Below are 27,500 nucleotides of genomic sequence, written 5' to 3' on the forward strand. Positions count from 1 at the left end.
CTTCTTCTTTCTTTCTTTTTCTTTTTTTTTTTTTTTCTATCCTTTTTTTTTTAGTGACTTCTGAAATTGATTATGCCAGGTCTTCTTCTCTTTTTTTTTCTCTCTTCTATTTTCTTCCTCCTTTTTTTTTCTTTTTTAAGAATGTCTACTCCCTCTTCCTCCAATACTATCCACCCCCCCCCCCCCTCTCTCTCTCTCTCTCTTTATCTCTTTCTGTCTCTTACTATGTTCTTTTTCTTTTATATCTCGGGTAAAATTTAAAGGTTCGTGTATGAGTATTATGATCGCAATTTTTTTTTTTTTTTTTTTTGTTTTTGCTTTACTTTTGCTTTCAATAAAATTTTACGGTTCACTTTTAAATGAAATCTTTACGATAGATTTTTATATGATATCTTTATGATACGTATTTTATGATACTAATGATATATATATATATATATATTGCAATAATTTGCATGTGGATTGATTTTGTTTAATGACTTTAAAAAAAAAAAAAAGAAGATTTGTCAGAGATCTTTTCTCTTTCTTTTTTTCTTTTTTTTTTTCTTTTTTTTTTTTTTCTTTTTTTTTGAACGAATCGATCATCATACAAATCGATAATCGAAGAAGATCTCTCGTCGAAGTTATTTCTAATGCAGGTCGATGCACATTTAAGTATGTACGTATTAATTCGTTTGAAAATTAATTCGATAATATATTTTTAAAATATGCTCATTAAATATTTTCTAAATATTATTTAAATATTATTCGAATTGATCGTACAAGTAACGTTGAAATTACAGTAATAAAAATTACTGTATATAAATATCGTAATTATTATTATTTTTTTTTTTTTTTATTTCCTTTTTTCTTTTAACTATAAAATAATACGAATATCTATATTAATATATTATTATATTATACCGTTACTCCGTAAATAATATATCAATTCTATATTATATATATATATTTTTATTTTTATTTATTAATTTTATTTATTAATTAATAAATTTTCTCATTACTATATCATTGAAAAATTATCAATATTAATTTCGTACTTTTATAAATAAATCCTATAATCTCATAGGTCAACTTTTTATCTTTTGCATATATATATATATATATATATATATATATATATATATATACAAATATATACAAAGATAAGGATGACAACTGGACACAATGGACAGATAATTAGAAAAACGTTAGTAGAAAAAGTTCGTTCCGTGCAGACGATGAAACTAAAACTCAATCACGTTAAAGAAAAGAAGGGACCAAGAAAAAACATAATTGCCAACTATAGGAAAGAGAATGTTACATTTTATGGATTATTGCGATGGGGCTTGAGGGGTAGGGAGGATAGGGAAGGGAATAGAAGGGGGGGTGGAGGGGGGTGTACGGGGGAGGTGCCCGATCTAATAACGATCCGTTACCTCCGAGGCCTTTATTAAGCGAACTATAATACACTCTAACACACGCTAATACATACGAACACGTATTACATAGACATCATTCTGGGGGCCCCAGTCTTTTCGAAACGACTTTTCTTAGAATCTCGCGTGACGGCTATGGGATCTATCGAACGTAGAATGCCGTTTAAAATGTATCCTTTTTGAAACCGATTTATCCTCTCTAATTCTCTCTCTTACTCTCTCTCTCTCTCTCTCGCTCTCTCTCTCTCTCTCTCTCTCATTCTCACACTCTCTCTTTCTCTCTCTCTCGCTCTCTCTCTCTCTCTCTCATTCTCACACTCTCTCTTTCTCTCTCTCTCGCTCTCTCTCTCTCTCTCTCTCTCTCATTCTCACACTCTCTCTTTCTCTCTCTCTCTCTCTCATTTTCACACTCTCTCTTTCTCTCTCTTACTCTTTCTCTCTCAATCTCACATTCTCTCTACCTCTCTCTCTCTCTCTTTCTCTCTCAATCTTACATTCTCTCTACCTCTCTCTCTCTCTCTTTCTCGCTCTTACTCTCTCTCTCTCTCTCTCTCTCTCTCATTCTCACACTCTTTCTCTCTTTTACTCTTTCTCTCTCATTCTCACATTCTCTCTACCTCTCTCTCTCTTTCTCTCTTTCTCTCTGTCTCTTTCTCCATCCATCTATATATCTAACTCCATCTCTCTTTTTCTCCATAAGAAGAAAAAAAAAGAAATATGTGCTAATTCTTTTCATCAAAAATATAATTATTCCCATTAATGTAATTGTTCAATCGAAAACATTATCAATTATAAAATGATTTCAATCGATTCTCTCTCTCTCTCTCTCTCTCTCTCTCTCTCTCTCTCTCTGTCTCTCTGTCCTTTACTCATGAAAAATAAAAGAGAAAGAATTGTCAATATTTCTTCCTACGAAAAAAATCATTACTCTCGTTAATGCGATTGTACGATCGAGAGAAAAAACAATCAATTATCGTAAAGAACGATTTCAATCGATTCACGCAAAAATTGAGGGAGATAATAGTATTCTTAAAAAAAAAAAAGAAAAAAAAAAAAGGAAGAAAAAAAAAAGAACAGAAAAAACCAAAAGAAGGATAAGTAGAAGAAGAAGAAGAAGAAGAAGGAAGAAGAAGAGGAAGAGAAAAAGAAAATTCGATAATGTACACAGTATCTCTGGTATTACAAACGAAGAAAGAACGAAGAATGGTCGTAATCATTCGAATGTTAAAAAGTGACGAACTCACGTGAGAAGCGTTAACATCGAATGCCGACGGAAAGAACACAAAAGGAAAAAATGAAAAACAAAAAGCATAAAAATAAAAAAAAAAAATGTACACGAAATGGAAGAATGGGAATAAAAAAAAAGTAAGAAAATCGACGTAAGAGAAAGAGAGCGAGGAAGAGAGAGAGAGAGAGAGAGAGAGAGAGAGAGAGAGAGAGAGAAACTCACCTTTCTCTCTCTCACCCTTTCTCTCTCCCTCTCACTCTTTCTCTCTTTCTCTTTCGCAGGAGTTAACTTTGTTAGCGCTCGGCATTATCGGCCGAGCAAAAGACCGAGATTGGCATTGCGAGGAACGGCCAGGAGAAGGGTGGAGTTTCATATGAAATACACGCGACATTTACTGCCTCCACCGGCTGGAGGGACCCCGCAAAGACGCAAACGCATTATAAATAGATCTCCTTCCTTCTCTCTTTCCCCTAACCCCACCCGCCCCGCTGTACCCACCATCCCCTTTCTTCTTCACCACCACTGTCCCTTCACCTCTCACTCACTCACTCACTTTTACTCTTTCTCTCTCTCTCTCTTTCTCTCTCTCTCTCTTTCATTCTCTCTCTTTCTTTCTCACTCATTCACTCTCACTTATTCTCCTTCTCTCTCTCTCTCTCTCTCTTTCTCTCACACATACACTCTTTCTCTTATTTCTCGCAAAGGCAAAGAACGAGTAGATGAGAATGGATCGGAAGAAGAAGAAGAAGAAGAAGAAGAAGAAGAAGAAGAAGAAGAAGAAGAAGAAGAGGCTGGTGGTGGTGATGGTGATGGTGGAGGAGGTGGAGGTGGAGGTGGAGAAGGGCAAGAGACGAAAGTCACGGCCACTAGAAGGCAACATAAGAGAACTCTCTACAATCTCCTTTATAATCTTGTTAGGATTTCGCGGAAATATTGGCGTAATTTACGATCCGTCTTATATAGAAGTTAACCATGGTAGAGAATAAGAAAGAGAAAAAGAGAGAGAGAGAGAGAGAGAGAGAGAAAGAGATTGGGAGGGGGAGAGAGAAAGAGAGAGAGAGAGAGAGAGACCCCTGTAGAAACTTTTACTTCTACCGTAGCAAAACGTCAGTGGAGGAGGAGGAAGAAGAGGAGGATAGGGGTGAGAGCAAGGACGAGGGCGAAGGAGATATGAGTTGAAGCGGGGTGTTCTTTTACACGCTTGAATTACACGTAGATATTCGTTTCTTTTTTTCTTTTTTTTTTTGTTTTTCAAGATATTCCTTTTTTCGTTTCCGATTCTTTTTTTTTCCTTTTTTGTCATTTTTTTCTTCTTTTTCTTTTTTTTTTCTCTAATTATTATTATCTCCTTTCATTCCTCATTACGAATCATCATCCCTGACACCGTCCTCATTTCTAAATCTTTCCATTACCATTCACAAAATTTCTTATTTAAATTATACCTATTCTCTATCGTAATATTACACATTACGTATATATTTATCGTTTAAATGTTATCGATGATTAATGATAATAATTGTTATTTTTATTGAATTTAGAAATATGATCAATGTATTATTATTATTATTATCATTATTATTGAATATAAATTATTGACATATACATATATATATATTATTCATGACGACGATGACAATGATCACAATTAGGGGATATATAGTTGGTATAGAATTGGAATAATTTCACTATCTCTTTTTATTTTTCTATTTCTATTTTGTTTTTTCTATTTCTCACTTTCTCTCTCTCTCTCTCTCTCTCTCTCTCTCTGTTCAAAGATTCGTAGGCGTCTCAAGTTGGGTGGTCGGTCAGAATCGAAAGAGATCCTCATCGTACTTAGGTACGTACATACCTACGTTCATACGTACATATATACACATACATATATATATACATACGTACGTATGTAAGTACCTATGTAAGTACATAAGTTCCTCCTCGCAGTGGAGTGAAACGACAATAAAATCTTCAAATATCGCGAGCAATAAAGGGTTCACTTTATCTATCTCTGTCTTTTTATCTCTCTCTCTCTCTCTCTCTTTCTTTCTTTCTTTCTTTCTTTCTCTCTCTCTCTCTCTCTCTCTCTGTGTCTTTCTCTTTTGGCAACCTTCTTCTAGAATCACCCGCGTCGAGGTTGACCCGTTCGTCGCACTTCCGTCGATAGACTTTACGATCCGAGAAAGAGAAAGAAAGAATAAGAGAGAGAAAGAAAGAGAGAGAGAGAGAGAGAGAGAGAGAGAGAGAGAGAGTAAGATAGAGAGAACGAGAGAGAGAAACGGTGAGGGGGGTGGGCTGGGGAAACACAAGTTTACGACACGATTCGCTTGGTCACCGCACCGATGCAACGCGAGCGGTAAAGTTCCCCTCTCAAAGAAGCTCACGCGCCCTGTGTTTCCTGCCGAAAGGCTTGCACGGTCCATTAAATTCATTGCCATCGAAAGTTTATTCTGGTCAGGCAGCGCGATGATTCCTTTTTTGAATTTTATTTTTTCTCCTTTTTCCTGGTTTTTTTTCTTTTTTTTTTTCTTTTTTTTTTTTTTTTTTGGTTTCTTTTTGGTTCCTTTTTCTTTTTCTTATTTTCGTTTCTCGATTTCCTTTTTTTTTTTATTTTTTTATTTTTCGTCGCTTTCGTTTTTTTCTCTTTCCCTCCCCCCTCTTATTTTTTTTTTCTTCTCTTGTCGTCGCTGTCTTTCTCGATTTTTTTTTCTTCTTTTTCTCTTATCTTCTTCATTTTCTTTCTTCTCTTTTTTTTTTTGTTTTTTTTTGTTTCGTTCTTTTTGTTTTTTTTTTGTTTTTTTTTGGTTTTTTTTTTTTTTGTTTTTTCCGTAACAATGGCATGAAATAATAATTTCGCGATCTTTTCTCTTTTGCTTTTGCGTTATTTTTTCTTCCTTTCTTTCTTTCTTTCTTTCTTTCAACAAATGAAATTTCGATGTATTATAATATTGTTTTCTATGCTTATGGTATATTGATGATTATAGAATGATTATAAATGACTATAGATGATTATAGAAATATATATATATTATTATAATATAAAATCTTTAATAGAATATATCATCCTATATAGTTGAGATTATATGTGATAATTTTTTTTACGTACATAAACACATGTATACATATATAAATACATACATATACAAATACAATAATATGTCTATCTACTGTTTGATTAGATATGATTCCTGAATTCATTTAAGAGTCATTAGTTTTGATTTTTTTCCTTTTTAAAATTTTTTTTCTCTTCTTGGATCTTTAAGACAACGACAACGAAGATGATGAGGAAAGAGAAGGTGGCGATGGTGGTGGTGGTGGAGGAGGAGGAGAAGGAGGAGGAAAAGGTGAAGAGAAAGGAGGGAGAGGTGGATCGTCGTTGAGGTCCCTTTTGCTATTCCTTTCTCTCTTTCTCTCGTTAAAAGACGAAGCACGACGAGGGACAGTCGAGAAGAGACTGCTAGGCACTTGCCAACAATGTGCCGAGGCTTTGATGTGACGTAAAATGGCACGTTAACCGACGCTTCGTAGTCCTTTCGCTCGCTCAGATATTTCTACGGCTTTATTTCATCCGTCTTTTAGAGAAATAGAGAGAGAGAGAGAGAGAGAGAGAGAGAGAGAGAGAGACAGAGAGAGAGAGAGAGAGAGAGAAAGAGAGATATATATATAAAGAAAGACAAAATCTTATCTTAAAGAAGAACGAAGATGAGAAGATTGATGAGATGAAAACAATTTTTTATTTACTTATTTATTCATTTATTTGTTTATTTATTTATTTATCCGTATATTTATTTATATTTACTTTGATTAAATAATTCCCTTTGTTGATCTTCGACATTTCGTTTAAATATATTGATTATAGTAATTGTAATTATTTAATATTGATAAAAATAATTTCTTCTTCTTTTTTCTCTTTTTTTTATTTCTTCTTCTTCTTCTTTTTTTTTCTTTTTTTTTCTTGTTTTTAATCTTAACTTTCTTCTATCATTCATTTATGTCACATGCCTATTAAACAATTTACTATACTATTATATTACTATTATATTACTATTGTTGTTTCCTTTATATTTTATATAAATATAAAATGATTAAAAATGATAATGTTATCGAAAGAATAAGATTTTAGATGATATTTTTTATTCATCTGTCTGTCTCTCTCTTTCTCTCTATCTGTCTGTCTGTTTGTCTGTCTGTCTGTCTTGTCTGTCTATCTGTATCTGTCTGTGTCTGTCAGTGTCTGTCAGTGTCTGTCAGTGTCTGTCTGTGTCTGTCAGTGTCTGTCTGTGTCTGTCTGTGTCTGTCTGTGTCTGTCTATGTCTGTCTGTGTCTGTCTGTGTCTGTCTGTGTCTGTCTGTGTCTGTCTGTGTCTGTCTGTGTCTGTCTGTGTCTGTCTGTGTCTGTCTGTGTCTGTCTGTGTCTGTCTGTGTCTGTCTGTGTCTGTCTGTGTCTGTCTGCGTCTGTCTGTGTCTGTCTGTGTCTGTCTGCGTCTGTCTGCGTCTGTCTGTGTCTGTCTGTGTCTGTCTGTGTCTGTCTGCGTCTGTCTGTGTCTGTCTGTGTCTGTCTGCGTCTGTCTGTGTCTGTCTGTGTCTGTCTGTGTCTGTGCTATGCTGTGCTATATGTCTTCGTGTTTTTTCTTTTTTTATCTTTCTTTGTCTCTCCGTCTATCTTTCTCTTTCTCTCTTTCCCCTTTCTGTCTGCCCTTCTGAATGTCTTTGTCTTTATGTCCGTTTTTCTCCATCTTTCTTTCATTCCGTTTGTCTGTGCCCGTTCTTTTATTTCTTCTTCTTTTCTTTTTTTTCTCCTTTTTTTTTTGATCTTCTTAAGGTTTTTCTATTAGTCGGACTTTTCGTAAATCAGTGTTTCTTAATTACCATGTGTCTTTGTGCATTTATATCCGTCTTTTTTATGTCTGACATTTCATTCGTAATTCCTTCTTTTTCTCTCTCTCTTTTTTTTTTTAATTCGCCCTTTTGTTTACGATCTTTCCATCTATTCTCTCTTTTTCAAAATAATTGTCTTTATGTATTCCACCATTTCTTTAATTATTTCTCTGTCTACATGTCTGTTGGTGTATTTCTTTTTTTATACGTCATTATTTTCAATACTTTTCCGTTTCTCAATCTGTCTGTCTGTCCGTCTATCTGTCTGTTTGTTCGTCTGTCTTTTGATGTCTTTTTCTATCTGTCTTTCTCTATATCTTGTTGTTTTCTTTTATTTCTGTCTTTGTGTATACCTTTAACTCTTTCCTATTTTCTGTCTGTCTTTGTGCTTTTCTTCTTATTCGCCTTTCTGTCCCTTTTATATATATTCCTGCCTTTTTGTGTGTCTTCCAGTTTTATTTTTTCCTGTATATCATTTCTGAACATCTTTCTATTACTCCATCATCGTCTGTCTTTCGATAATTTCCTACGTCTTACTATTTCTTTTTTTCTTTTTCGATATGTCTTCCCTTTTCTTCTTTTTTTTTTTCTTCTCTGATGTCTTTTCAAGCATACGTCTCTCTTTCTCTCTCTCTCTCTCTCTCTCTCTCTCATACACTGTCTGTCCTCTTTATTTCAATCACATATTCTTAAAATGGCGACCCAAATTCTTCAAAAAGCTTCGTTACGAAGAAGCATTCCGACTTAGGATTCGTCAAGCATCGTAAATTCACCGATACGCCTTTAAAATTTAACGACGTTGATCCCGTCGTGAGGCTTAAAAGTCGTCTCGCGAATCGCGGTAATGAACTTAGGTTCTACCTATTTTACTCTTAAAACGTACTTCGATGTTATAAAAGGAACGTTACGAGCTCGTAAGAACCGACACCTGTCGCTCCCAGAATGAGAATTTAACGTTCTAAAAGATCCTTCCATTCTTTTTTCTACCTTTATTTTCTGTCTCTGTTTTTGTTTTTCTTTTTCTTTTTTTTGTTGTTGTTTTCTTTCTTTCCTTCTTTTTTCTCTTTTTTTTCTTTTCTTTCTTTCTTTTTCTTCCCTTTTTTCTTTATTTCAACCGATACGATCGTATTAGTTCCGTGTCGTTGGATCGCCGATTCATTTGAGGAATTACGCTTATTGAGAGATGACACGATAGATAATAACGATCTTATTCACTCCCTTAGGCATTCTCTTCTTTGGACATTCTTATGGCGATTCTTTATGGTGGAACACACGTATTACATCTGTCGAAAGTTCTTTCTCTTTTTATTTTTTTTCCTTTCTTTCTTCTTCTCCTTCTTCTTCTTCTTCTTCTTCTTAACGACGTGTATTATCGCAAGAGAGAGAGAGAGAGAGAGAGAGAGAGAGAGAAAAAGAAAATTATGCACCGAGTGAGATAAGATTGTAAGAAATATTTCAAGATCATATCTTATATGTGTTTCTTATGCGTTGTTTAAAATTTTGATATAAAAAATAAGAAAATGAGAGACAGATAAAGTGAGAGAAATATATATCTATGTATATATATAGATAGATAGTGTATGTGTGTGAGAGAGAGAGAGAGAGAGAAAAAAAGAAAGAAGAGAGAGAGAGAGATGGACAGAAAGAAAGATGTATAAATAAAGAGAAAGAAATATATATATATATATATATATATATATATATATATAAATAGAAAGAGAGAGAGAGAATAAGAGAGAGAGAGAGAGAGAGAGAGAGAGAGAGAGTTAGAAGGTGTAAAACGATATATCGCGAACCCCCAGAGCGATCGGCGTTGTTGTGAAATATTAATAAGCAAATTAGTTCGGACTTAGTGGTCCGCCGATACAAAATCGCTTCGATGGAAATGGCCGTCGGCCGCTATAACGCTCGTATATCACTTCCCACGCCTTGGCACTGTTAAAGCCGCCAGAACGCGGAACCCGTTCCCTCCATTTCTCTCTCACTCACTCTCTTTCTCTCTCACTTTTTCTTTCTTTCTTTCTTTCGTTTCTTTCTTTCGTTTCTTTCGTTTCTTTCGTTTCTTTCTCTTACACTCTCGCTTTTGAAACGCTCCGAGCATCGTGTCGAGTTCCTTTTTATCGAGTGCTATCGTTTTCGATTACTTCTTGCCTCCGTTTTCTTTCTTTTTTACTTTATTTATTTTTTTATTTATTTTTTTACTTATTTATTTATTTATTTATTTATTTATTTATTTATTTATTTATTTATTTATTTGTCGAATTTAAGTACAAATATTTGCGAGTTTTCTTTTTAGTTATTATTTTTGATCGATTTATTTAGAATGCAGATGAAAGGAAAGAGAGAGAGAGAGAGAGAGAGAGAGAGAGAGGGAGATTCGAATTTATATTGTTTACGAAATGTGAGAAATTGTTTGGTCGATTTGTTTGGAATAAGATGAAAAGAGAGAAAGAGAGAAAGAGAGAAAGACAGAGAGAAAGAGGAAGAGAGAGAGAAGGAATAAAAGTGGTCGAATTTATATTGTTCATATTGTTCAAGAAATATGGAATTGTCGGTTTTGATTTGTTTAGAATGAGATGAAAAGAGAAAGAGTAAAGTCAGTGAAAAAGAGAGAAAGAGAGAGAGAGGATGTGTAAACGTGTGGGTGGAAACGTGACACGAGCCACCGGTACGGAAGGAACGTGGTACTCTTGTGAATGTCAAGGTGTAAACTGACACAGGTACTTTTCAACGAACAATCATTTCTGATCCCAAACACCTGCTCTCTTTCTCTCTCTTTCTCTCTTCCTCTGTCTATGAATTATTCGAAGGTTATCTATATTTTATTCATAAAATCATTTCGATTATTAACGTTCAAAACCTTTTTTAAAAAGAGATGTCAGGATGATCTCAAAATTCTAATCCCGATAATGAGGTTGGATAATTAAAATATAATTATATATATAATATAATATGTATAGAATTAATTTGATATCTTTCATAATTTTTATCAAAGGATTGCGTATCAACAATCATGTTAAATTGTAATTCACAATAAATTTGTAATATTGTATCATTGAATTTATCCTAAAGAAAAAAGAAAGAAAGAAAAAAGAAAATTTTAACAATAATAGATTTCGTATAATACATATTACACTTATACTCTCGAAAATATCGTATATACGTTTTTATGATTAAATAATGCACCTGTTAATATCGTGTACATCAATGTTAAGAAAAAAAAAAATATATATATATTCTATGCTTGAATAGACTATGCGGAAGGTCAATTTGGAAAAGTTTGACGTTTCGTTCGTACGGAGAATGGTAAAAAGGGGGAGAGAGAAAGAGAGAGAAAGAGAAAAAGAGAGAGAGAGTATGGTTGTAGTAAAATGCCTCGGGACAAGAATTCGACAATTACGTCAGGGTAACGTAACGGATGATCGGTCGGTGAGTTAGGCGTCGAAGGTGGAGGCGGAGGTGGAAGCGGAGGTGTTAGTAGTGGTGGTGATGGTGATGGTGATGGTGGGCGTCGGGACGTCTAGAATGTGCGAACGTCATCCGGCTAAATGCTTTTCGCGTTCGCGTGCTGACGTTCGAGAACGGAGAGCACGTCTATCTATAGAGCAAAAGAGAGAGACAGACAGAAAGAGAATGAGAGAGAGAGAGAGAGAGAGAGAGAGAGAGAGAGAGAGAGAAAGAGAGAACGTGCCAGTATGACCCCTCTTCTCGGATGGATGCTGCGGGGAAACAACAACTATAGTACAACACTAGCAAGTCTCTCTCTCCTCCCTCACCTCCCTCACCTCCCTCCTGGGTCACCTGTCCGACAAGTCAGACGTGGGAAAATGTAGGTCGAAATCGCGCACGAGCGCATAATTGGACAGGTGCTTTACTCGAGCGTGTTCTTTCTCTCTCTCTTTCCCTCTTAGCTTTTCTCAATGAAATTCTCTCTCTTTCTCTCTCTCTCCCTCACTCTGGTCGAAAGGGGAATTTCAAAGTCATCCTCTCTCTTTCCTCTCTCTCTTTTCTTTTTTATCTTCTCTCTCTCTCTCCTCTCTTTTTTTTACTCTATTAACATACACACACCTTCAGGGTCTTGTTTTTTTCTTTTTTTTTCTCTCTTTCTTTTCCCATTCATGATTTTAGTAACGAAGAAATGAGAGAGAGAGAGAGAGAGAGATTTTATTAAATCTTTTAAAAGGAAGGAGTTTTTCTCAATGGGAAAGATCTTTTATTTAAAGTCTTAAGGAAATTTCAAAGTTTATTCATCTATTTTATATATATATATTTTTTTTCTTTTCTCTTTCTTTCTTTTCTTCCCTCTTTTTTTAACTATTACTACCATAGAGTAGTTAGTAATAGTATTAATAGTAATAGTAGTAGTACTATATATTAATATTAATCATTATTATTTACTTCTATTCATGTTTTGTTTTCTTTTTTTCATTCATAATAATTTTATATAATTGATAAAACTAATTATAATTTTATACGAATATATACCTTCTATATATAAATTCTTCGGAGGTTTTTCTCAATGAAAACCTTTGATGAATGATTGTTTACGAGAATAGGGGGAGGACAGGGGAAGCTAGGGAGGAGAATTTCTCTTCCTCCTTTTTTTAACTACAATTGTAGTAAGGGGTTACACACTTATTTTTTTACTTATACTTGTGTATTTTCTCTTCTATTCATTTATGATTTAATAATGACGATTTTATTTAATTCAAGAAAATTCATTGGATCTATGTAATATAATAATATTAATATGATATAAAAAAATTCCATCCACCATCATTCTTATCAAATATAATATAAATTATACACACCACCACCCCCACCGGGATTCGAACCTGCGCTGTTTCGTATTTTTTAAAAACTCTTGTTTTTTTATGCAATGATTTAACCAGCTGAGCTATCAAAGGCGTTGTTAAATATATTCCTTTTTAATGGTTTTTATGTTAACATGAAGAAGTAATTTTTTTTTATCAATAAAATGATAAAAAATTTATTCTTATAGTTTTTTTCTTGTTTTCTTTTTTTGTTTTTTAATTGAGATTGACGAATATAGAATAAATTTTGATAATTAATAAAATTCGCATTGGATAAAGTTTCCGATAATTTTATATTAAAAAAAAAAAAGAACAAAACCAATTTAATAATAACATTGTCTTAAAAAATTTCGTAATAACAGATAAAATTAATTAATAAACAAAATTTATTTAATGATAATTAAAAGTACTAATAATTGATCGAAAAATACTAATAAATGATCGATATTCATAAATACTTTATAGAGCGATCACGTAAATATTTGCACGATACAAAAACTATTCTCAGAATAAAAATAACACACGCACATTCTACACACATATTTATACATACATACATACATATATATATATATATATATATATATATATATATTATATATAAATACGTATATACCTTGTGGTATATTATAAATACAAAAGAATAATATTTAGAATTACCATACGATGAAGATAAAATTGATGTAATGTGAAGAATGCATGCAAGGTGCATCAAAAGAAGTGGCAATTCGAATTGACAAGGATTCGAAATAAGAAAAAGAAAGAAGTTATATATCTACCTTTTCCTTATTTTCTCTCTCTCTCTCTCTCTCTCTCTCTTTCTTTCTCTCTCTTTCTCTCTCTGATATTCGACGAACGGATATCGTTTCGGAGAAGTTTCGTGATAAAATAATGGGGCTCACGAAATATTATATACAAGGAGAAGAGAGAAAAACGTGAGATGGTGAGATGGTGAGATGGCCATGGGGTGGTGAACGATCATCATCGCCAATTATTCGGAATCCCTGAATAATGACGTGCCCCCGTTGATCGATACCCTCGAGCATAGCAGCCAGGATACGTAAAGATGACGCGTTCGTGCAAGATGAGATGAAAGAAAGAGAGAGAGAGAGAGAGAGAAAGAGAGAGAGAGAGAAAGAGAGAGAACCCGAAGAATCCCTTTCGGCATTAATTATTATAATGCGAATAGATCGTGATCTGTGTGAGAAACTTCTATCGGTAGGTAGCTGAGAAGTCTCGATTTATTTTTTTCTTCCTTTTCTTTTTTTCTTTCTTATATTTCCTTTTTTCTTTTCTGTTCCATTTCGTTTCGTTTCATTTCCTTTTGTATTTGTTTCGCTCTGATCTCAATCCTTTCTCCTTCTATTTTTTTTTTCTCTTCGAAATCTAGTAACTTGTTGATACGGACATGCAAATTGTCACGTTATATTAATCAAATTTTTATTAATATATGTATATCTATATATAATTGTTAATTACGTGTAGTTCCTTTTCTTCCTTTTGAATTTTTTTTTCTTTTTTTTTTTTTTTTCTTTTAATATCAACACTATATCAATACAACGTTTTGCTTTTTCTTTTCTCTTGTGTTTTTTTTCCCCCTTTTCTTTTTGCTTTTTTTTTTTCTATTCGTTTACGAAGATGTTTGTAATATTTGTAAAAAGAAAAAAAGAAAAAAAAAAAAAAAAGAAAAGAAGAAGAAAAAAGAATATAACGAAGCAAAACAAACGAAAGCTTCTCAAATTGGAAATCAATTCCAAAAGAAAAGAAACAAGAAAAAATGAAAAGAAAAGAAAAAATGAAAATTTGACGTTTTCCTCGTAAGAAAATTCGAAATTTATGGAGTAAAGGAGATACGACCAATGATGGGGTTGGCTATCACTTTCTCTTTCTCACTTTTCTTTTTTCGAGAAATAAACGTGATAAAAAAAAATAGGAATAAAAAGAAAAAAAAAGAAAAAGAAGAAGGAGAAGAAGAAGACGACAACGCCATTGGTGATCCCATAATCCTGACATAATCCTCGTTTAAGAGCTTCACGAAGCAGCGGGTGGCCTAACTTCGTATCTTCACTAAGGAATCCTCCTCCTTTCCTCCTCCCTAACCCCCCCCCACCCCCAAACTCTCTTCCCATCACCACCAGACCCCTTATATTGGTCGAAAATCTTTCGGTTTGCTTTCTCCGTTTCTAAGAAAAATACTCTTTGCCTGAATATTTCGCTTTATACGTATGGGGATCCGTCAAAGGACGATGAAATTAGTCATTCGAAATTGAACTATGGACTTCTCGAACGGCATAACATGTTTTACGAGATGTGTGAGAGTACGAATGGTGTTTATGGACAGAAAAAGAGATAGAGATAGAGAGAGAGAGAGAGAGAGAAAAAGAGAGAGACAGAAAAGACAATGAAATTATGCTTGGAATATATTGAAAAAAACCTATCAATTTTTATGTGAAATGAAATGTTTTACTGTAATGAAAAAAATTATTAATTTATATATATATATATATATATATATATATATATTTCTATTATAATATTATAATATTGTATAATATATTATAATATATTCATATGTATAATAATAAATATATATATATATATATTTCTATTATAATATTATAATATTGTATAATATATTATAATATATTCATATGTATAATAATAAATATATATATATATATATATTTCTATTATAATATTATAATATTGTATAATATATTATAATATATTCATATGTATAATAATAAATATATATATATATATATATATATATATACAAATTTATTTTATTTGAAAATAAGAAATATATATTCAAATTGATTTGCCAATGGAAAAATTACCAGTTATATAAATTGTATATAAATTGTATATATATATATATATATATATATATATGTGTGTGTGTGTGTGTGTGTGTGTATAAACATTTTTAAAAAATTTATTCCTATAATTAAACTAAAAAATTGTCATTATAAAATATGAAACATAATAGTAATGTTCAAATTCATAATCAAGTAAAATATAATTGAAATATATTATGAATGAGTATACTTTTACTAATCGACAATATGATGATGATATTTACGTATTGACTAATTCACGTTTCTCTTTTACTCGTACTGTGTATTCTTAATTCAACTTTTTCACCTTTCTTATTCCTTTTTTTTGCCTCTCTCTCTCTCTCTCTCTTTTCTTTTTTCCCCCCTTTTTTCCTTTTTTCTTGTTCTTTTTCTTTTTTTTTTTTTATTTTTCTTCTTATCGTCGCATTCAACTCATCGCCTTGACCGATTTATCATCATGCAATCATACATACATTATAGTGAAATAGATAGAAAATATTTAAACGAACTACTTTTCATTTTCAATTTTTAAAGAATCTTTACATATGCATAATACGTAGAGTGCATACAGGGACATGCAACTTGTCTATTAATTCAATTTATTTATTATTTTTTCCTTATAATTTTTCTTCTATTATTATTATTATTATTATATTACACTTCTTTTTTGCTTCTTTTATTACCGTTCTATTACTACGATATTCTCTTCATTTATTTCTTTATTTATTTTCTTTTTTTTTTTTTTTATCTCTTTTTCTATTTTTCATATTCTTTTCTTTCAATGGGTGTTCTCTCTCTCTCTCTCTCTCTCTTTTTTTTTTCTTTTTATCAAAGTGTCTTCTCCTTCATTCCTTTTCACATTTTAATGTCATTTTCTTAATTCAATTGATCATTATTGATGAATTCGAAACGTTTACATTTTCCTTGACGTTTTGTAATAATTAAAAATTCAATGGCGCATAATCGAGACTAAGGGAAATAATAGAAAATTGAGAAAGAAAGAGAACAAAACTATTTTCGTATAATGATTTCGAGATTTGTTTTCATTGTTACGAGCCGAAGTCAACATTTAGAACTAGTTACAATGTGTCGTGCCATTGCACGGTTTGTGCCGTATGAACGTGCTCGTCGTACAAAATACCAGAGCAATTAAGAGAAGAAAGAAAGAGAAAAAGAAAGAAAAAGAGAGAAAGAGAGGTGGGGAGAGAGAGAGAGAGAGAGAGAGAGGGGGAGAGAGAGAGAGAGATAATAATGGAAAATAGAAGGATTGATTAAAATTATTAAATTATAAAAAATCTTTTATACGAAAAGTTAAACATTTCAAAATTTTATTTACGTATCAATGAAAAGCAAAACCATTTAATTAATATTATCAAATTATTAAATATCATAAATTTGAAAATTATGTCAAATAAATTCATTTATATATCAATGACATATTAAATGATTAATAAAAATTATTATATTATTATAAATCTTAGATGTGAAAAAGGGTCTTGAAATATTTCTATTATAAATCAATAAAAGGTTAATACGATTAATTAAAATTAATAAATTATTAATAATCTTCGATATAAAAGGCATCTAACAAATTTCACTTTTAAATCAATCAAAATATAGTATGATTAATTGAAATTATTTTAAATTATAAAAAAATTTTGTTTTATAAAAATTTCAAAATTTCACTTATATATCAATGATGAAACATTGCAATTAACAAAACTTATTAAATCATTAATAAATCTTATATATGAAAGGCATCTAAAAGAATTATACATATGATAAAAAAAAAAAAAAAAAAAAAAATAATAAATAGAACCATTAAATAAAATCAAATTTTCATGTAAAAATCTTTTACATGAAAAGTTAAAAATAACAAAATTTCACTAACATACCAATGATAAAACATTATCAATTGATTAAAATTTATTAGATCGTTAAAAATGTTAAGAAAAAAAAAAAAGAAGAAAAAGCAAAAAAAAAAAGAGAGAATGAATAATGAAATAGAACCATTTAGTGAAAAAATAATTAAATTATAAAAAATATTCCATATAAAGAGTTAAAAATCTCACATAATATATACCGACGATAAGAAAGGATAAGATAATAATAAAAAAAAAAAAAAAAAAAACTTATTGAATTGTAGAAAATCTTTTGTATTAAGAAAAAAAGAAAAAGAAAAAGGGTAAAAATTTCACATATACATGTCATATATCAATGAAAAAAAAAAAAAAAAAAAAAAGAAAAAATAGAATAATTAATATACGTATGTATTCGTGTAAAAAAAAATGAGAAAGAAAAATAGAGAGAGACAGAGAGAGAGAGAGAGAGAGAGACAAATAAATACATACGCATACACATATGCGCATGCACATGCATAAAGAAGCATACACACATACGTACACACAGATACATACATATAGTCAGACAGAGAGAGAGAGAGAGGGAGAGAGAGAGAGAGAGAAAGAAGAGAGTCTCTCATATATACTATGTGGTTCGATTGTATACGCAGACGGCACGCACGCGGTACGTGTTCGCGAATGTAGCGAAGAGTGTTCGTGCCGAACACGTGTTCACCAAGCTAATGCATTAGCTGCGCCGCGTAAAAAAGTATTTTTTTTTTCCTTCTTTTTCTTCTTCTTCTTTTTTTTCTTTTTCTATTTTATTTCTTTTTTTTTTCTTCTTCTTCTTTTTCTCTTTCTTTCTTTCTTTCTTTCTTTTCCCGAGGGCCGTAAGGCGACGCGAATCTTGACCGGTGGATACAATAGACCTCCCCATTACCCGCACCCCCTCCCGCCAGCACTCCACACTTTCCCTCTTCACTCTTCTACCTTTTACCTTCTACCTCTTCTTCCCTTCTCCCTTTCTCTTTTACGTAGCACAATTTCTCTTTCTCACTTTGGTCGACTTCATCGATTCATCGCGAATAATAATAATCTTTTTATTACGACGTTATTATAATAAAATTTACACACATATATATATATATATATTTGTTTTCTTGTTTGTTTGTTTTCTTCTTTTTTTTAATATATGTATATATATATATATATATATATATATATATATACTTATGAAGAAGTTTATTTTAATTATTTCAATAAATTAAAATGAATTATATATATATATATATATATATATATATTCAACGATATATAATAATACAGATTTGATTGTATTATTATTATTATTTTTAATATACGTGTATATATATATATATATATATATATATACATATAAAATATATAGTATATATATATATATACTTATGAAGAAGTTTATTTTAATTATTTCAATAAATTAAAATGAATTATATATATATAGCGATATAATAATACAGATTTGATTGTATTATTATTATTATTACTATTATTATAATAAATATATTTTTATAATATTATTATTATTATTATAATAAATATATTTTTATAATATTATTATTATTATTATAATAAATATATTTTTAAAATATTATTATTATTATTATAATAAATATATTTTTAAAATATTATTATTATAATAAATATATTTTTATAATATTATTATTATTATTATAATTAAATTTATAATTTATATATTATAATTATATAATTACTTTTATATTATAATTATACTATAATTATTTTTATAATATTATTATTATGATTATATTTTAATTAATTATTAAATATATATATTTATTATATTTATATATTATTATAATAATTATTATTATTATAATAATAATAATAAATATTATAATAATAATAATAAATATTATAGTAATAATAATAATAATAATAATAATAATAATTATTATTATTATTATTAATAATAATAATAATTATTATTATTATTATTATTATTATTATTATTATTATCATCAAATTTATCCTGCAAAAAATGTTAGACCCATTGTTCGTACAATTATTAAAATATAAAAGTTAAAACGTTTGATTTATAAAAGTTTGTTTTCATTTCTTCTCTTTTTTAAAATTAGAATATTAAATTAACATGCATACGATGAATTTTGTATATACATACATACATACGTTCACTTAAATATATAAAAAAAAAAAAAATATATATATATATATATATATATATATATGTGTAAAATACCAATCTACTGCGTACGTGATTGCACGTGATTGTATCGGTGTACGTTCATTCGTGTTTTCAATCGGACGAATGATTCAAAAGAGCGTAATAATAATTTGAATCGAGAAAAGAGATCGATAAAACGCATTAGATCGTTTTTGTGCACAGTAGAGAGAAAGAGAGAGAGAGAGAGAGAGAGAGAGAGAGAGAGAGAGAGAGAGAGAGAGAGAGAGAGAAAGGAATTATTAACGGAGTTATATTGTTGGATGTTTTTAGGGTGAGTTAGGATCAAGAGGATAGAGTTAGATAGGTTGGGGTAAGAGAGAAGGGGTAAGGTGAGCGAGTGTTATAAGAAAAAGAGGGGTGTGGGGGGAGGAGGTGGGGGGATGACGAACAAAAGACGCGCGACCACGCAAAATTTATCCAATCGAATGGTTCGCGTAGCCTAACGCCATTTCTTCTTATTTATCGTCGCTATCGTTGGCACCTTTCCAGTCGGGACCGTTATAAATCTCTAGCCATTTAATATGCAAATCTCCGACAGCCTGAGGTCTCTCTCTCTCTCTCTCTCTCTCCTTCTCTCTCTCTCTCTCTCATTCTCTCTCTTTCTGTTTGTCTCTGTCTGTTTCACTCTTTCTTCTACGTGGCATTTCGTTTCTCACTCTCTTTTTCTATAGCGAACGAGTTTCAATCGCGAATGTAATTCATATACACGCGTAATGTGCTTCTCCTTTAAACCCATCGGCACGTCCATCTGATATTATCAACGAGTATATATATATATATGTGTGTGTATGTGTGTGTGTGTGTACATATATATATAATACATACTAAAAACAATATCACTGTAAATAATTATTATCATCCACTCTCCGTTTCAACCTCATATCCCATTGTTATATCATCCTAATATTGTATCTCTTAGTACAATGAATGATCTATCTATATACTATTTATATTTAATCTCTAATTTTATAATATAATTATTTTAATATATATATTAGATAGGTATTATGTCCTTGTATATAAATATATATATATATATATATATATATATATATATATGATTATTACAGATATATTCATTAATATTTATTAATATCTATCGTCCTTAAAATATTCAGCTAAATTGTGATGTTGTGATTGGCATTAAAAAAGAAGAGAGAAAGAGAAAGAAAAAAAAAAAAATAAAAGGAAAAACAGGTTCTTTCCATTTGTTTCAATATTCTTTTATTTTTTTTTTTTAAGTTTTTTTATTCTTTTTTTTTTTTTTTTCTTTTTTAAGTCCGTTTTTCCAGAAACACGTAACCATTCATTCTTGCTTTCGACAATTATTTCATTTATGTATGCGTTATCAAATTGACAAAAAAAAAAATACATTATTACGGGAATAAAAAATAATAATAATAATAATAATATTAATAATAATAATTATTATTATTATTATTATTATCGAAGGGAAAAGAAAAAAAAAACAAGAAAGAAGGAACAAAAAAGAAAAAAAAGAAAAGGAAAAGAAAAAAAAAACGAAAGAAAGAAAAAAAGAAAAAAAGAAAAAAGAAAAGAGAGAGAAAAAAAGGAGAAATACAAAAAACCATCATCATGTCTTCGCATAAATAATTACATATCCATTATGTACCTTTTTTTAACAAAGTATATCTACATATCTACCTGTATATCGATACATATATTATATATATATATATATCTCCCTCTCTCTCTCCCCCTCTCTCTCTCTCTCTCTCTCTCTCTTTCTCATTTTGAATATTTCCGTCAGACACTTATCAAAAGGAGGTGTGAGAAAAAGTGGCTATTTGGTGAGAGTGCCGATAGCAAACACAAATTGGTGGTGGCTCGACTAATACCCGCCGCGTTTAAGATGAATGGTCTTTTATATGGTTAACCGTGTGCCAAGGCGTTATGCGCTCCGTTAACGTTGAATTATCGGGAGTGTGTGGTGCCAGGGGTGGAGGAGGCATACCACTGTGCAACGCCGGCACAATAACGGACCCCGCGGGTGGTGGACCCACACCATGAAGAAGAAGAAGACGAAGAAGAAGTCGAAGAAGAAAAAGAATAATAATAAGAAGAGTAACAAGAAGAGAAAGATCGGATTGGATCGGATAGGATCGGATCGGATATCTCCAGACAGACTACGAGAAACGTCGCGGTCTTTTATCACCAGCCTATACTATACTCATCCCCCTATAACTCCCCTACCATACACTTTCCCTCCCCCCCTCCCACTGTTAGTTCTCATTCCAATAGCTGAATTTTAATCTCGACTACGTCCTCCTCTCGATCGATTTCAAAATACATTATATTATGTATATAGATATATATATGTGTGTATAGATATATATGTATATGTGTGTGTGTGTGTGTGTGTGTTTGTATGTGTATATATGTGTGTCTAGAGGTATGTAGGTATAATGTTTTCGAACGATTTATGACCCGAAGAATCGCGCGTCGATCTTTTACTGCGATCCCAAACGATCCCTAAAAACTCTTCCTGTCGTTGTATTTATTCGATGAACATACGATGTCCACCTCTTTCGAGATCCATTATAATTGTGGTATGTTGGAGGTGAAGTGAGGAGAGGACAGATGGTTATATATATATATATATATATATATATATATATATATATATATATATAGAATTCGAGTTATTCGCTATATATATAAAAAAAAAAAAAAAAACAAAGAAAAGAAAACGAAAAGGAAAAATATTTATTTCGTTTATTTATTTATTTATTTTCTTTATATAGCGATTAAATAATACGATTCTGTGTAAAAGAAGAAGAAGAAAAAAAAGAGAAAATAGAAAATTGTGCCGAACATAATTTTATTAAAATAACAAAAAAAAAAAAAAAGAACAAAGAAAAAGGAAAAGAAGATCGATCGATCGTACGTTTTGTATTGCTTCATTGGAAAAAAAATTCGATAGATCAATTGAAAATCGTAATAATAAATATTTTAATTAAAGAAAAAAAAAAAAAAAAGAAAGAAGAAAAAAGAGACAACTCGTTTTTTTTTTTTTTTTTCATCATAGAGGACGGTGAGGAGGAGGAATGTAGGGGTTGGAGAGAGAATATATCAAAGATTTTCATTCGTTTAAAATAAAATAATCAAAAGATACGGTTAGATAAAAAGAGCGATCTACTAGATCAATTTAGAAATTCGTTGATCCCTAACCAACGTCGTCCAATTATTGCCAAGGGGGAAAAGATAGAGGTTACAATAATAGCACCGTTGGTCTTTCGGATTCAAAGACTTTACTACTACTATTACTATTACTATGTCGTGTATATGGGACGTTCGGAAACACGTCGTGAAAACACGAGAATCCATGGCATCACTGAACACGGGATTGATTGATGGTGGAGTCGCCATGTTTATAATTAGTCCGACGTTTCCGGGCAAAAGCGAGAAAACATAATCTAGTTTCTATACTATACTCGTTAAATATACATATATATATATATATTTAGTGTGTGTGTGTTTGATTTCAAGATTTTTATTGATTTATTTATTATTCTTTTTTCCTTATTCTGTTTTTTCTTTTGATTAATTTTTAAAACATTAATTTCGTAAGTATTCATAATCAATTTTAAAAGAATGATTTTATTGAATAATAAAAAAATAATATATATATATATATTATTTTTTATTATTACTTTTTTTTATTATGATTTTATTATTAATTTAATATATATATATATTATTATTTTTTAAATAAGTATAATATATACATACATATACTATTTTTAAATATTACATTATTTTATTATTTCATTCTTTTTTATCATAATTTTATTAAAAACTTTAATATATATAAAGGAATAAATATTATTATATTTATTATATTTATTATATTTATATTATTATATTTAAATATATATATATATATATATATATATATATATAATAAATTTGTAAATATTAAAAAATATTTCTAATGAATATCCTCGATATTCGAAAGAAAATTATAGAGATCAATATATCATTATTATTACATATTAAATTATTATTTTTAAAATAATAATACTAATAATAATAATAATAATAATAATAATAATAATAATAATATATTCGTTAATAATAAAATATTTCTGAGAGATGTCCATAATGTTCGAAGAGAAAATATAGAGATAGACAGATAGATAAAAAAGAGAGATAGAGTTAGAGTTAGAGAAAGAGAGAAAGAGAGAAAGAGAAAGAGAAAGAGAATAAGAGAGAGAGAGAAAGACAGAGAGAGGTGATATCTACGGTCGAGTGTAATTTAGAACGGAAACACGTCTGACAAGGCGCACACTTTCCTTGTTTCTCTTCTAGCATACGACTTGCATTCTAATTTCGTTCGTTTCTGATTATACTAGTATACTATTTACTACTACTATTACCTATTACTATTACTACTGTAACTACTACTACTACTACTACTACTACTATTACTATTACTAATACTAATACTAATACTAATACTAATAAACGGCAGATGTTATGCGTTATATTTTATCCGTATCCTTTTAACCACGTGGACGCGTTTACGACGTTAACGATGTTACCTTACGTTCGAAGGATCCATCCACGTGTTCAGGAAGCCGAATGATGCGGGCATCGATTCGTTTTTCGCAGTTCTTTGCGTTCACATGACTTTTCTCTTTCTATTTCTCTCTCTCTCTTTCTCTCTCTTTTTATATCTTTCTCATTCTCTCTCTCTCTCTCTCTCTCTCTCTCTCTCTCTCTCTCTCTCTCTCTCTCTCTCTCTCTTTCTTTCGTTCTTTTGCTATCTTTCGTCATAGACCGTTGAACACGATCGTAACGACTCGGTTTTATAGTGATAAAACAAATGTGTCGAAGGGTTGCTTGAAAAGTTCGAATAACGAGAACCGCGAGAAGACAAATTCTCCATAATATTCACTTTCAACGATACTTATGTATATACATATATATATATATATATATATATATATATATATATGTATATACATATATATGTAGATGTATAGATATATAAAACTTACCACGTTTTTGCATGTAACTGAAGAGATCGTCGAGAAATTCTTTTCGTTTTGGATCATCATTAATCTCGTACAACTGTAATTAAAAATAAAATGTATGAATTGGAATAATTGAAAATAAATAAATAAATGTACTTCTTGTTTTCTCTTTATTGCAATTTTATTTGTACGTTTGTAAAACAAACAAAAGATCGATCTTGAATAATATAAATAAGCGCGTTTCGTAAACGAGATACCTTTTTTTCTTTCCCCCTGCCCCCAGGCCCCCACCCCTAACCTCTCCCCCCCCCCTCCTCCCACCGCCACCGGCATCGATCACTATTTATTCGAGATATCGAATAAAAAAATAAATCCCTCTCGTTTCATCTTTCTCATTTAATCCATCAACTCATCAACAATCATACTATTCCTTTCTTTTTTTTCGTTTTCATTATTATTATTTATTTATTTATTTATTTTTTTTTTTTTTTTATTATATTTCTTTATACATTCTTTTCATACTTTGATATTTCGACACTTTTGTTCCCCATCCCCCCACCACCACCTCCCCCACTCTCTCTCTCTCTCTCTCTCTCTCTCTCTCTCTCTCTCTCTCGAATCGATTAACGATCAATCATTATTCGAATAAAACAAATCAATCATTCCTACTGATGATTTACATATCATTCAATAAAAGAAATTAATTAAATATTAATCCCTTAAAAAATAAACAAGTATGGTAATTTTTATCTACGTTCATTTCATTTTATTATTTATTTCTTATCTATTCCGTCGTAATTCTTAACTAACATTAATATGACCTTTTCTCATAATCCTTATCCACCTCCTCACCCTTCTACATCCTCCCTTATCCATCCTCAATATACTAAATCTGACCCACCCAACACCCTGATCACCATGATCCCTTAATCATCGTAAACGTGCAAACGTATTCAATTATGAAATGTACTTTTTACAGACATTAGTGTATCCGCGTGAATGTGTGTAAATTTAAAGAGCGATTAAAGGAAAAAAAAAATAAAAAAATAAAAAAAAATAAAAAAAAGAAGAAGAAGAAGAAGAAGAAAGGAAAAAGAAAAGGATACAAAAAACAAACAAAAGAAAAGAATAAAAAATGATAAAAAAAGAAAAAAAAGAAAAAAAAAGCGGGAAGAAAGGAGGGAATGAAGGAAGGAAGGAAGGAAGGAAGGAAGGAATAAAACGTTACTCGCGGCACGGTAATAAAAACAGGAGTGAAACGAGCGAGCTCATAGCAACGGACAGATTAGTTAGCTCCGATTATTAATGATTCCGTTTAACCCGAAAGCCCTTCGTACGAACGAAACGGGCCCTTCGGGCCTAGTTCAACTCTCTCTCACTCTCTCTATCTCTCTCTCTCTCTCTCTCTCTCTCTCTCTCTCTTTCTCTTTTCTCTTTCTCTTTCTCGTATTATCATATTTGTTATGTACGATGTGCTATATCTAATCTGAGAGGCTCTAATTGCTTTTATAATACGAGTTCCCCTCGCCCTTTAACTTTCGTGTACCTTAAACGTTCCCTTCGACAAGCCGCACACGTCTCATCTCTCTCTTTCTCTCATTCTATTTCTCTTTCTCTTTCTCTTTCTCTTTCTCTCTTTACCCCTTTCTATTTCTGTTTCTGTCTTTGTCTTGCTTCTCGTCTTACCGGGGCCCTTTTTTTTTTCTTCTTCTCTTTTTTTTTTTTTATCTTTCTTGCATTAGCCATTCTAACTCGTAGATCTGCACCCATCGATAAATTTCATTCAACAAATCGTACGAGAGTATCTTTCGGGCGAACCTTACGAAACCTTGCCACCTAACACCATATCCGAGGGTGAATAATATTTAATTTACGGCTTCGTCTCGTCTGTCGATCGTTCATCGTTCCCTTGTTTCTCTCTCTCTCCCTCCCCCTCTCTTTCTCTCACTATTTCTCTTTCTATTTTCCTTTTCTATCTTTATCTATCTTTTTCTCTCTTTTCTCGCAACATTATGTATTTGAATCTACGAAGATAAATGCAATTAATTTTTAATTAATAATTCATTTTATTATCAATTAATAATTCATCGTTCGTAATAATAATTCATCGTAATTAATAGTTCATATTTTCTTATTTATGATTTTTAATCGTTATGCATGTAATCAATAAATATTTATAATTAAATACATATATATATATATATATGTGTGTGTGAGTGTGAATGTGTGCGTGTGTATTTGTGTGTCTGTGTAATATCGAATTATTGAAATAAAATAAAAATAAAAATGACAACGAAAATGTTGATATTAATTTATAATTTAATATTGACAATTCTATGGATATTTTATATTAAATTAATAAAGTAAATATTTATTAATTTAATGTAAGGTTATGTTGAATGAAATAAAGTAAAAAATGATTGGTACATCGTAGATATTAATAATTAATTCATTAACAATTAACGATTAATTGTCAATGAATTTTATATATTTATTTCTATCAATAAAATATTGATATTGTATGATAAGTAAAAAAAATTTTTTAAGGGACAGAAAATAAGGTATTTAAAAAAATAGAAGTTGACAAACTCGTCTAATAATATAAATAAATAGATAAATAAATAAATAAATAAATAAATAAATAAATAAATAATTAAAATTTCATCGTCAAGTGAGTACTCTACCGTTGAATTAATTAGAACTTATTAATGATTGGATTAATGAGAAAAAGAAAAAAAAAAAAAAAAAGAGAAAAGAAAACAGGAAAAGGAAAAGCCGAGAAAAACGGGACTTAATCCTTTATCTCCCGTTGAATCGAACAGGTCGATTAAGGGAAAAAAAAGAAAAAGAAAAAAAGTAAAACAGAAAAAAAAAAGAAAACAGAAGGAGGAAAAAATAAAAAAAGGAAATAATAGTAAATCGAAATACGTAATTTCTAACGATACCCTATCATACCAATTTACCATACCGGAAGTGCTGTTTAATGCGATAATACATTAGAGTGTCAAATGAACCAATGGATTGCGATTGAAAACCTTAATCTTATTGCTCTTTTAACACGGATATCACATGATTATAGTCATGAATATGAGAATAATTGAATCCAATCGACCATTTCCTATACGTTAATGACAGTGTACGTTTAAATATCACTTCGATGATGAATTGTATTGTGCAAGAAAAAAAAAAAAAAAGAAGGAAAAGGAAAATAAAGTAAGATTGAAAAAAAAAAGGAAGAAGAAGAAA

At 30.4% G+C, this 27,500-nt stretch overlaps 1 protein-coding gene across 9 annotated transcripts in view; it reads right to left on the reverse strand.

Annotated features, from left to right (window-relative positions):
• LOC118445343 (uncharacterized) overlaps nt 1–27,500 on the reverse strand; it is a 194,074-nt gene that overhangs the window by 19,899 nt on the left and 146,675 nt on the right. For all 9 annotated transcript variants that reach the window (XM_085662493.1, XM_085662494.1, XM_035874673.2 and 6 more), the window contains one exon: nt 24,279–24,351. In XM_085662493.1, the coding sequence (XP_085518619.1) occupies nt 24,279–24,351 (73 nt within the window). The remainder of the gene's footprint in view (nt 1–24,278; nt 24,352–27,500) is intronic.

The sequence above is a fragment of the Vespa mandarinia genome, chromosome 18 (assembly GCF_050613455.1).
Source record: "Vespa mandarinia isolate Hongniang chromosome 18, ASM5061345v1, whole genome shotgun sequence".
In the NCBI taxonomy this organism is placed as follows: domain Eukaryota; kingdom Metazoa; phylum Arthropoda; class Insecta; order Hymenoptera; family Vespidae; genus Vespa; species Vespa mandarinia.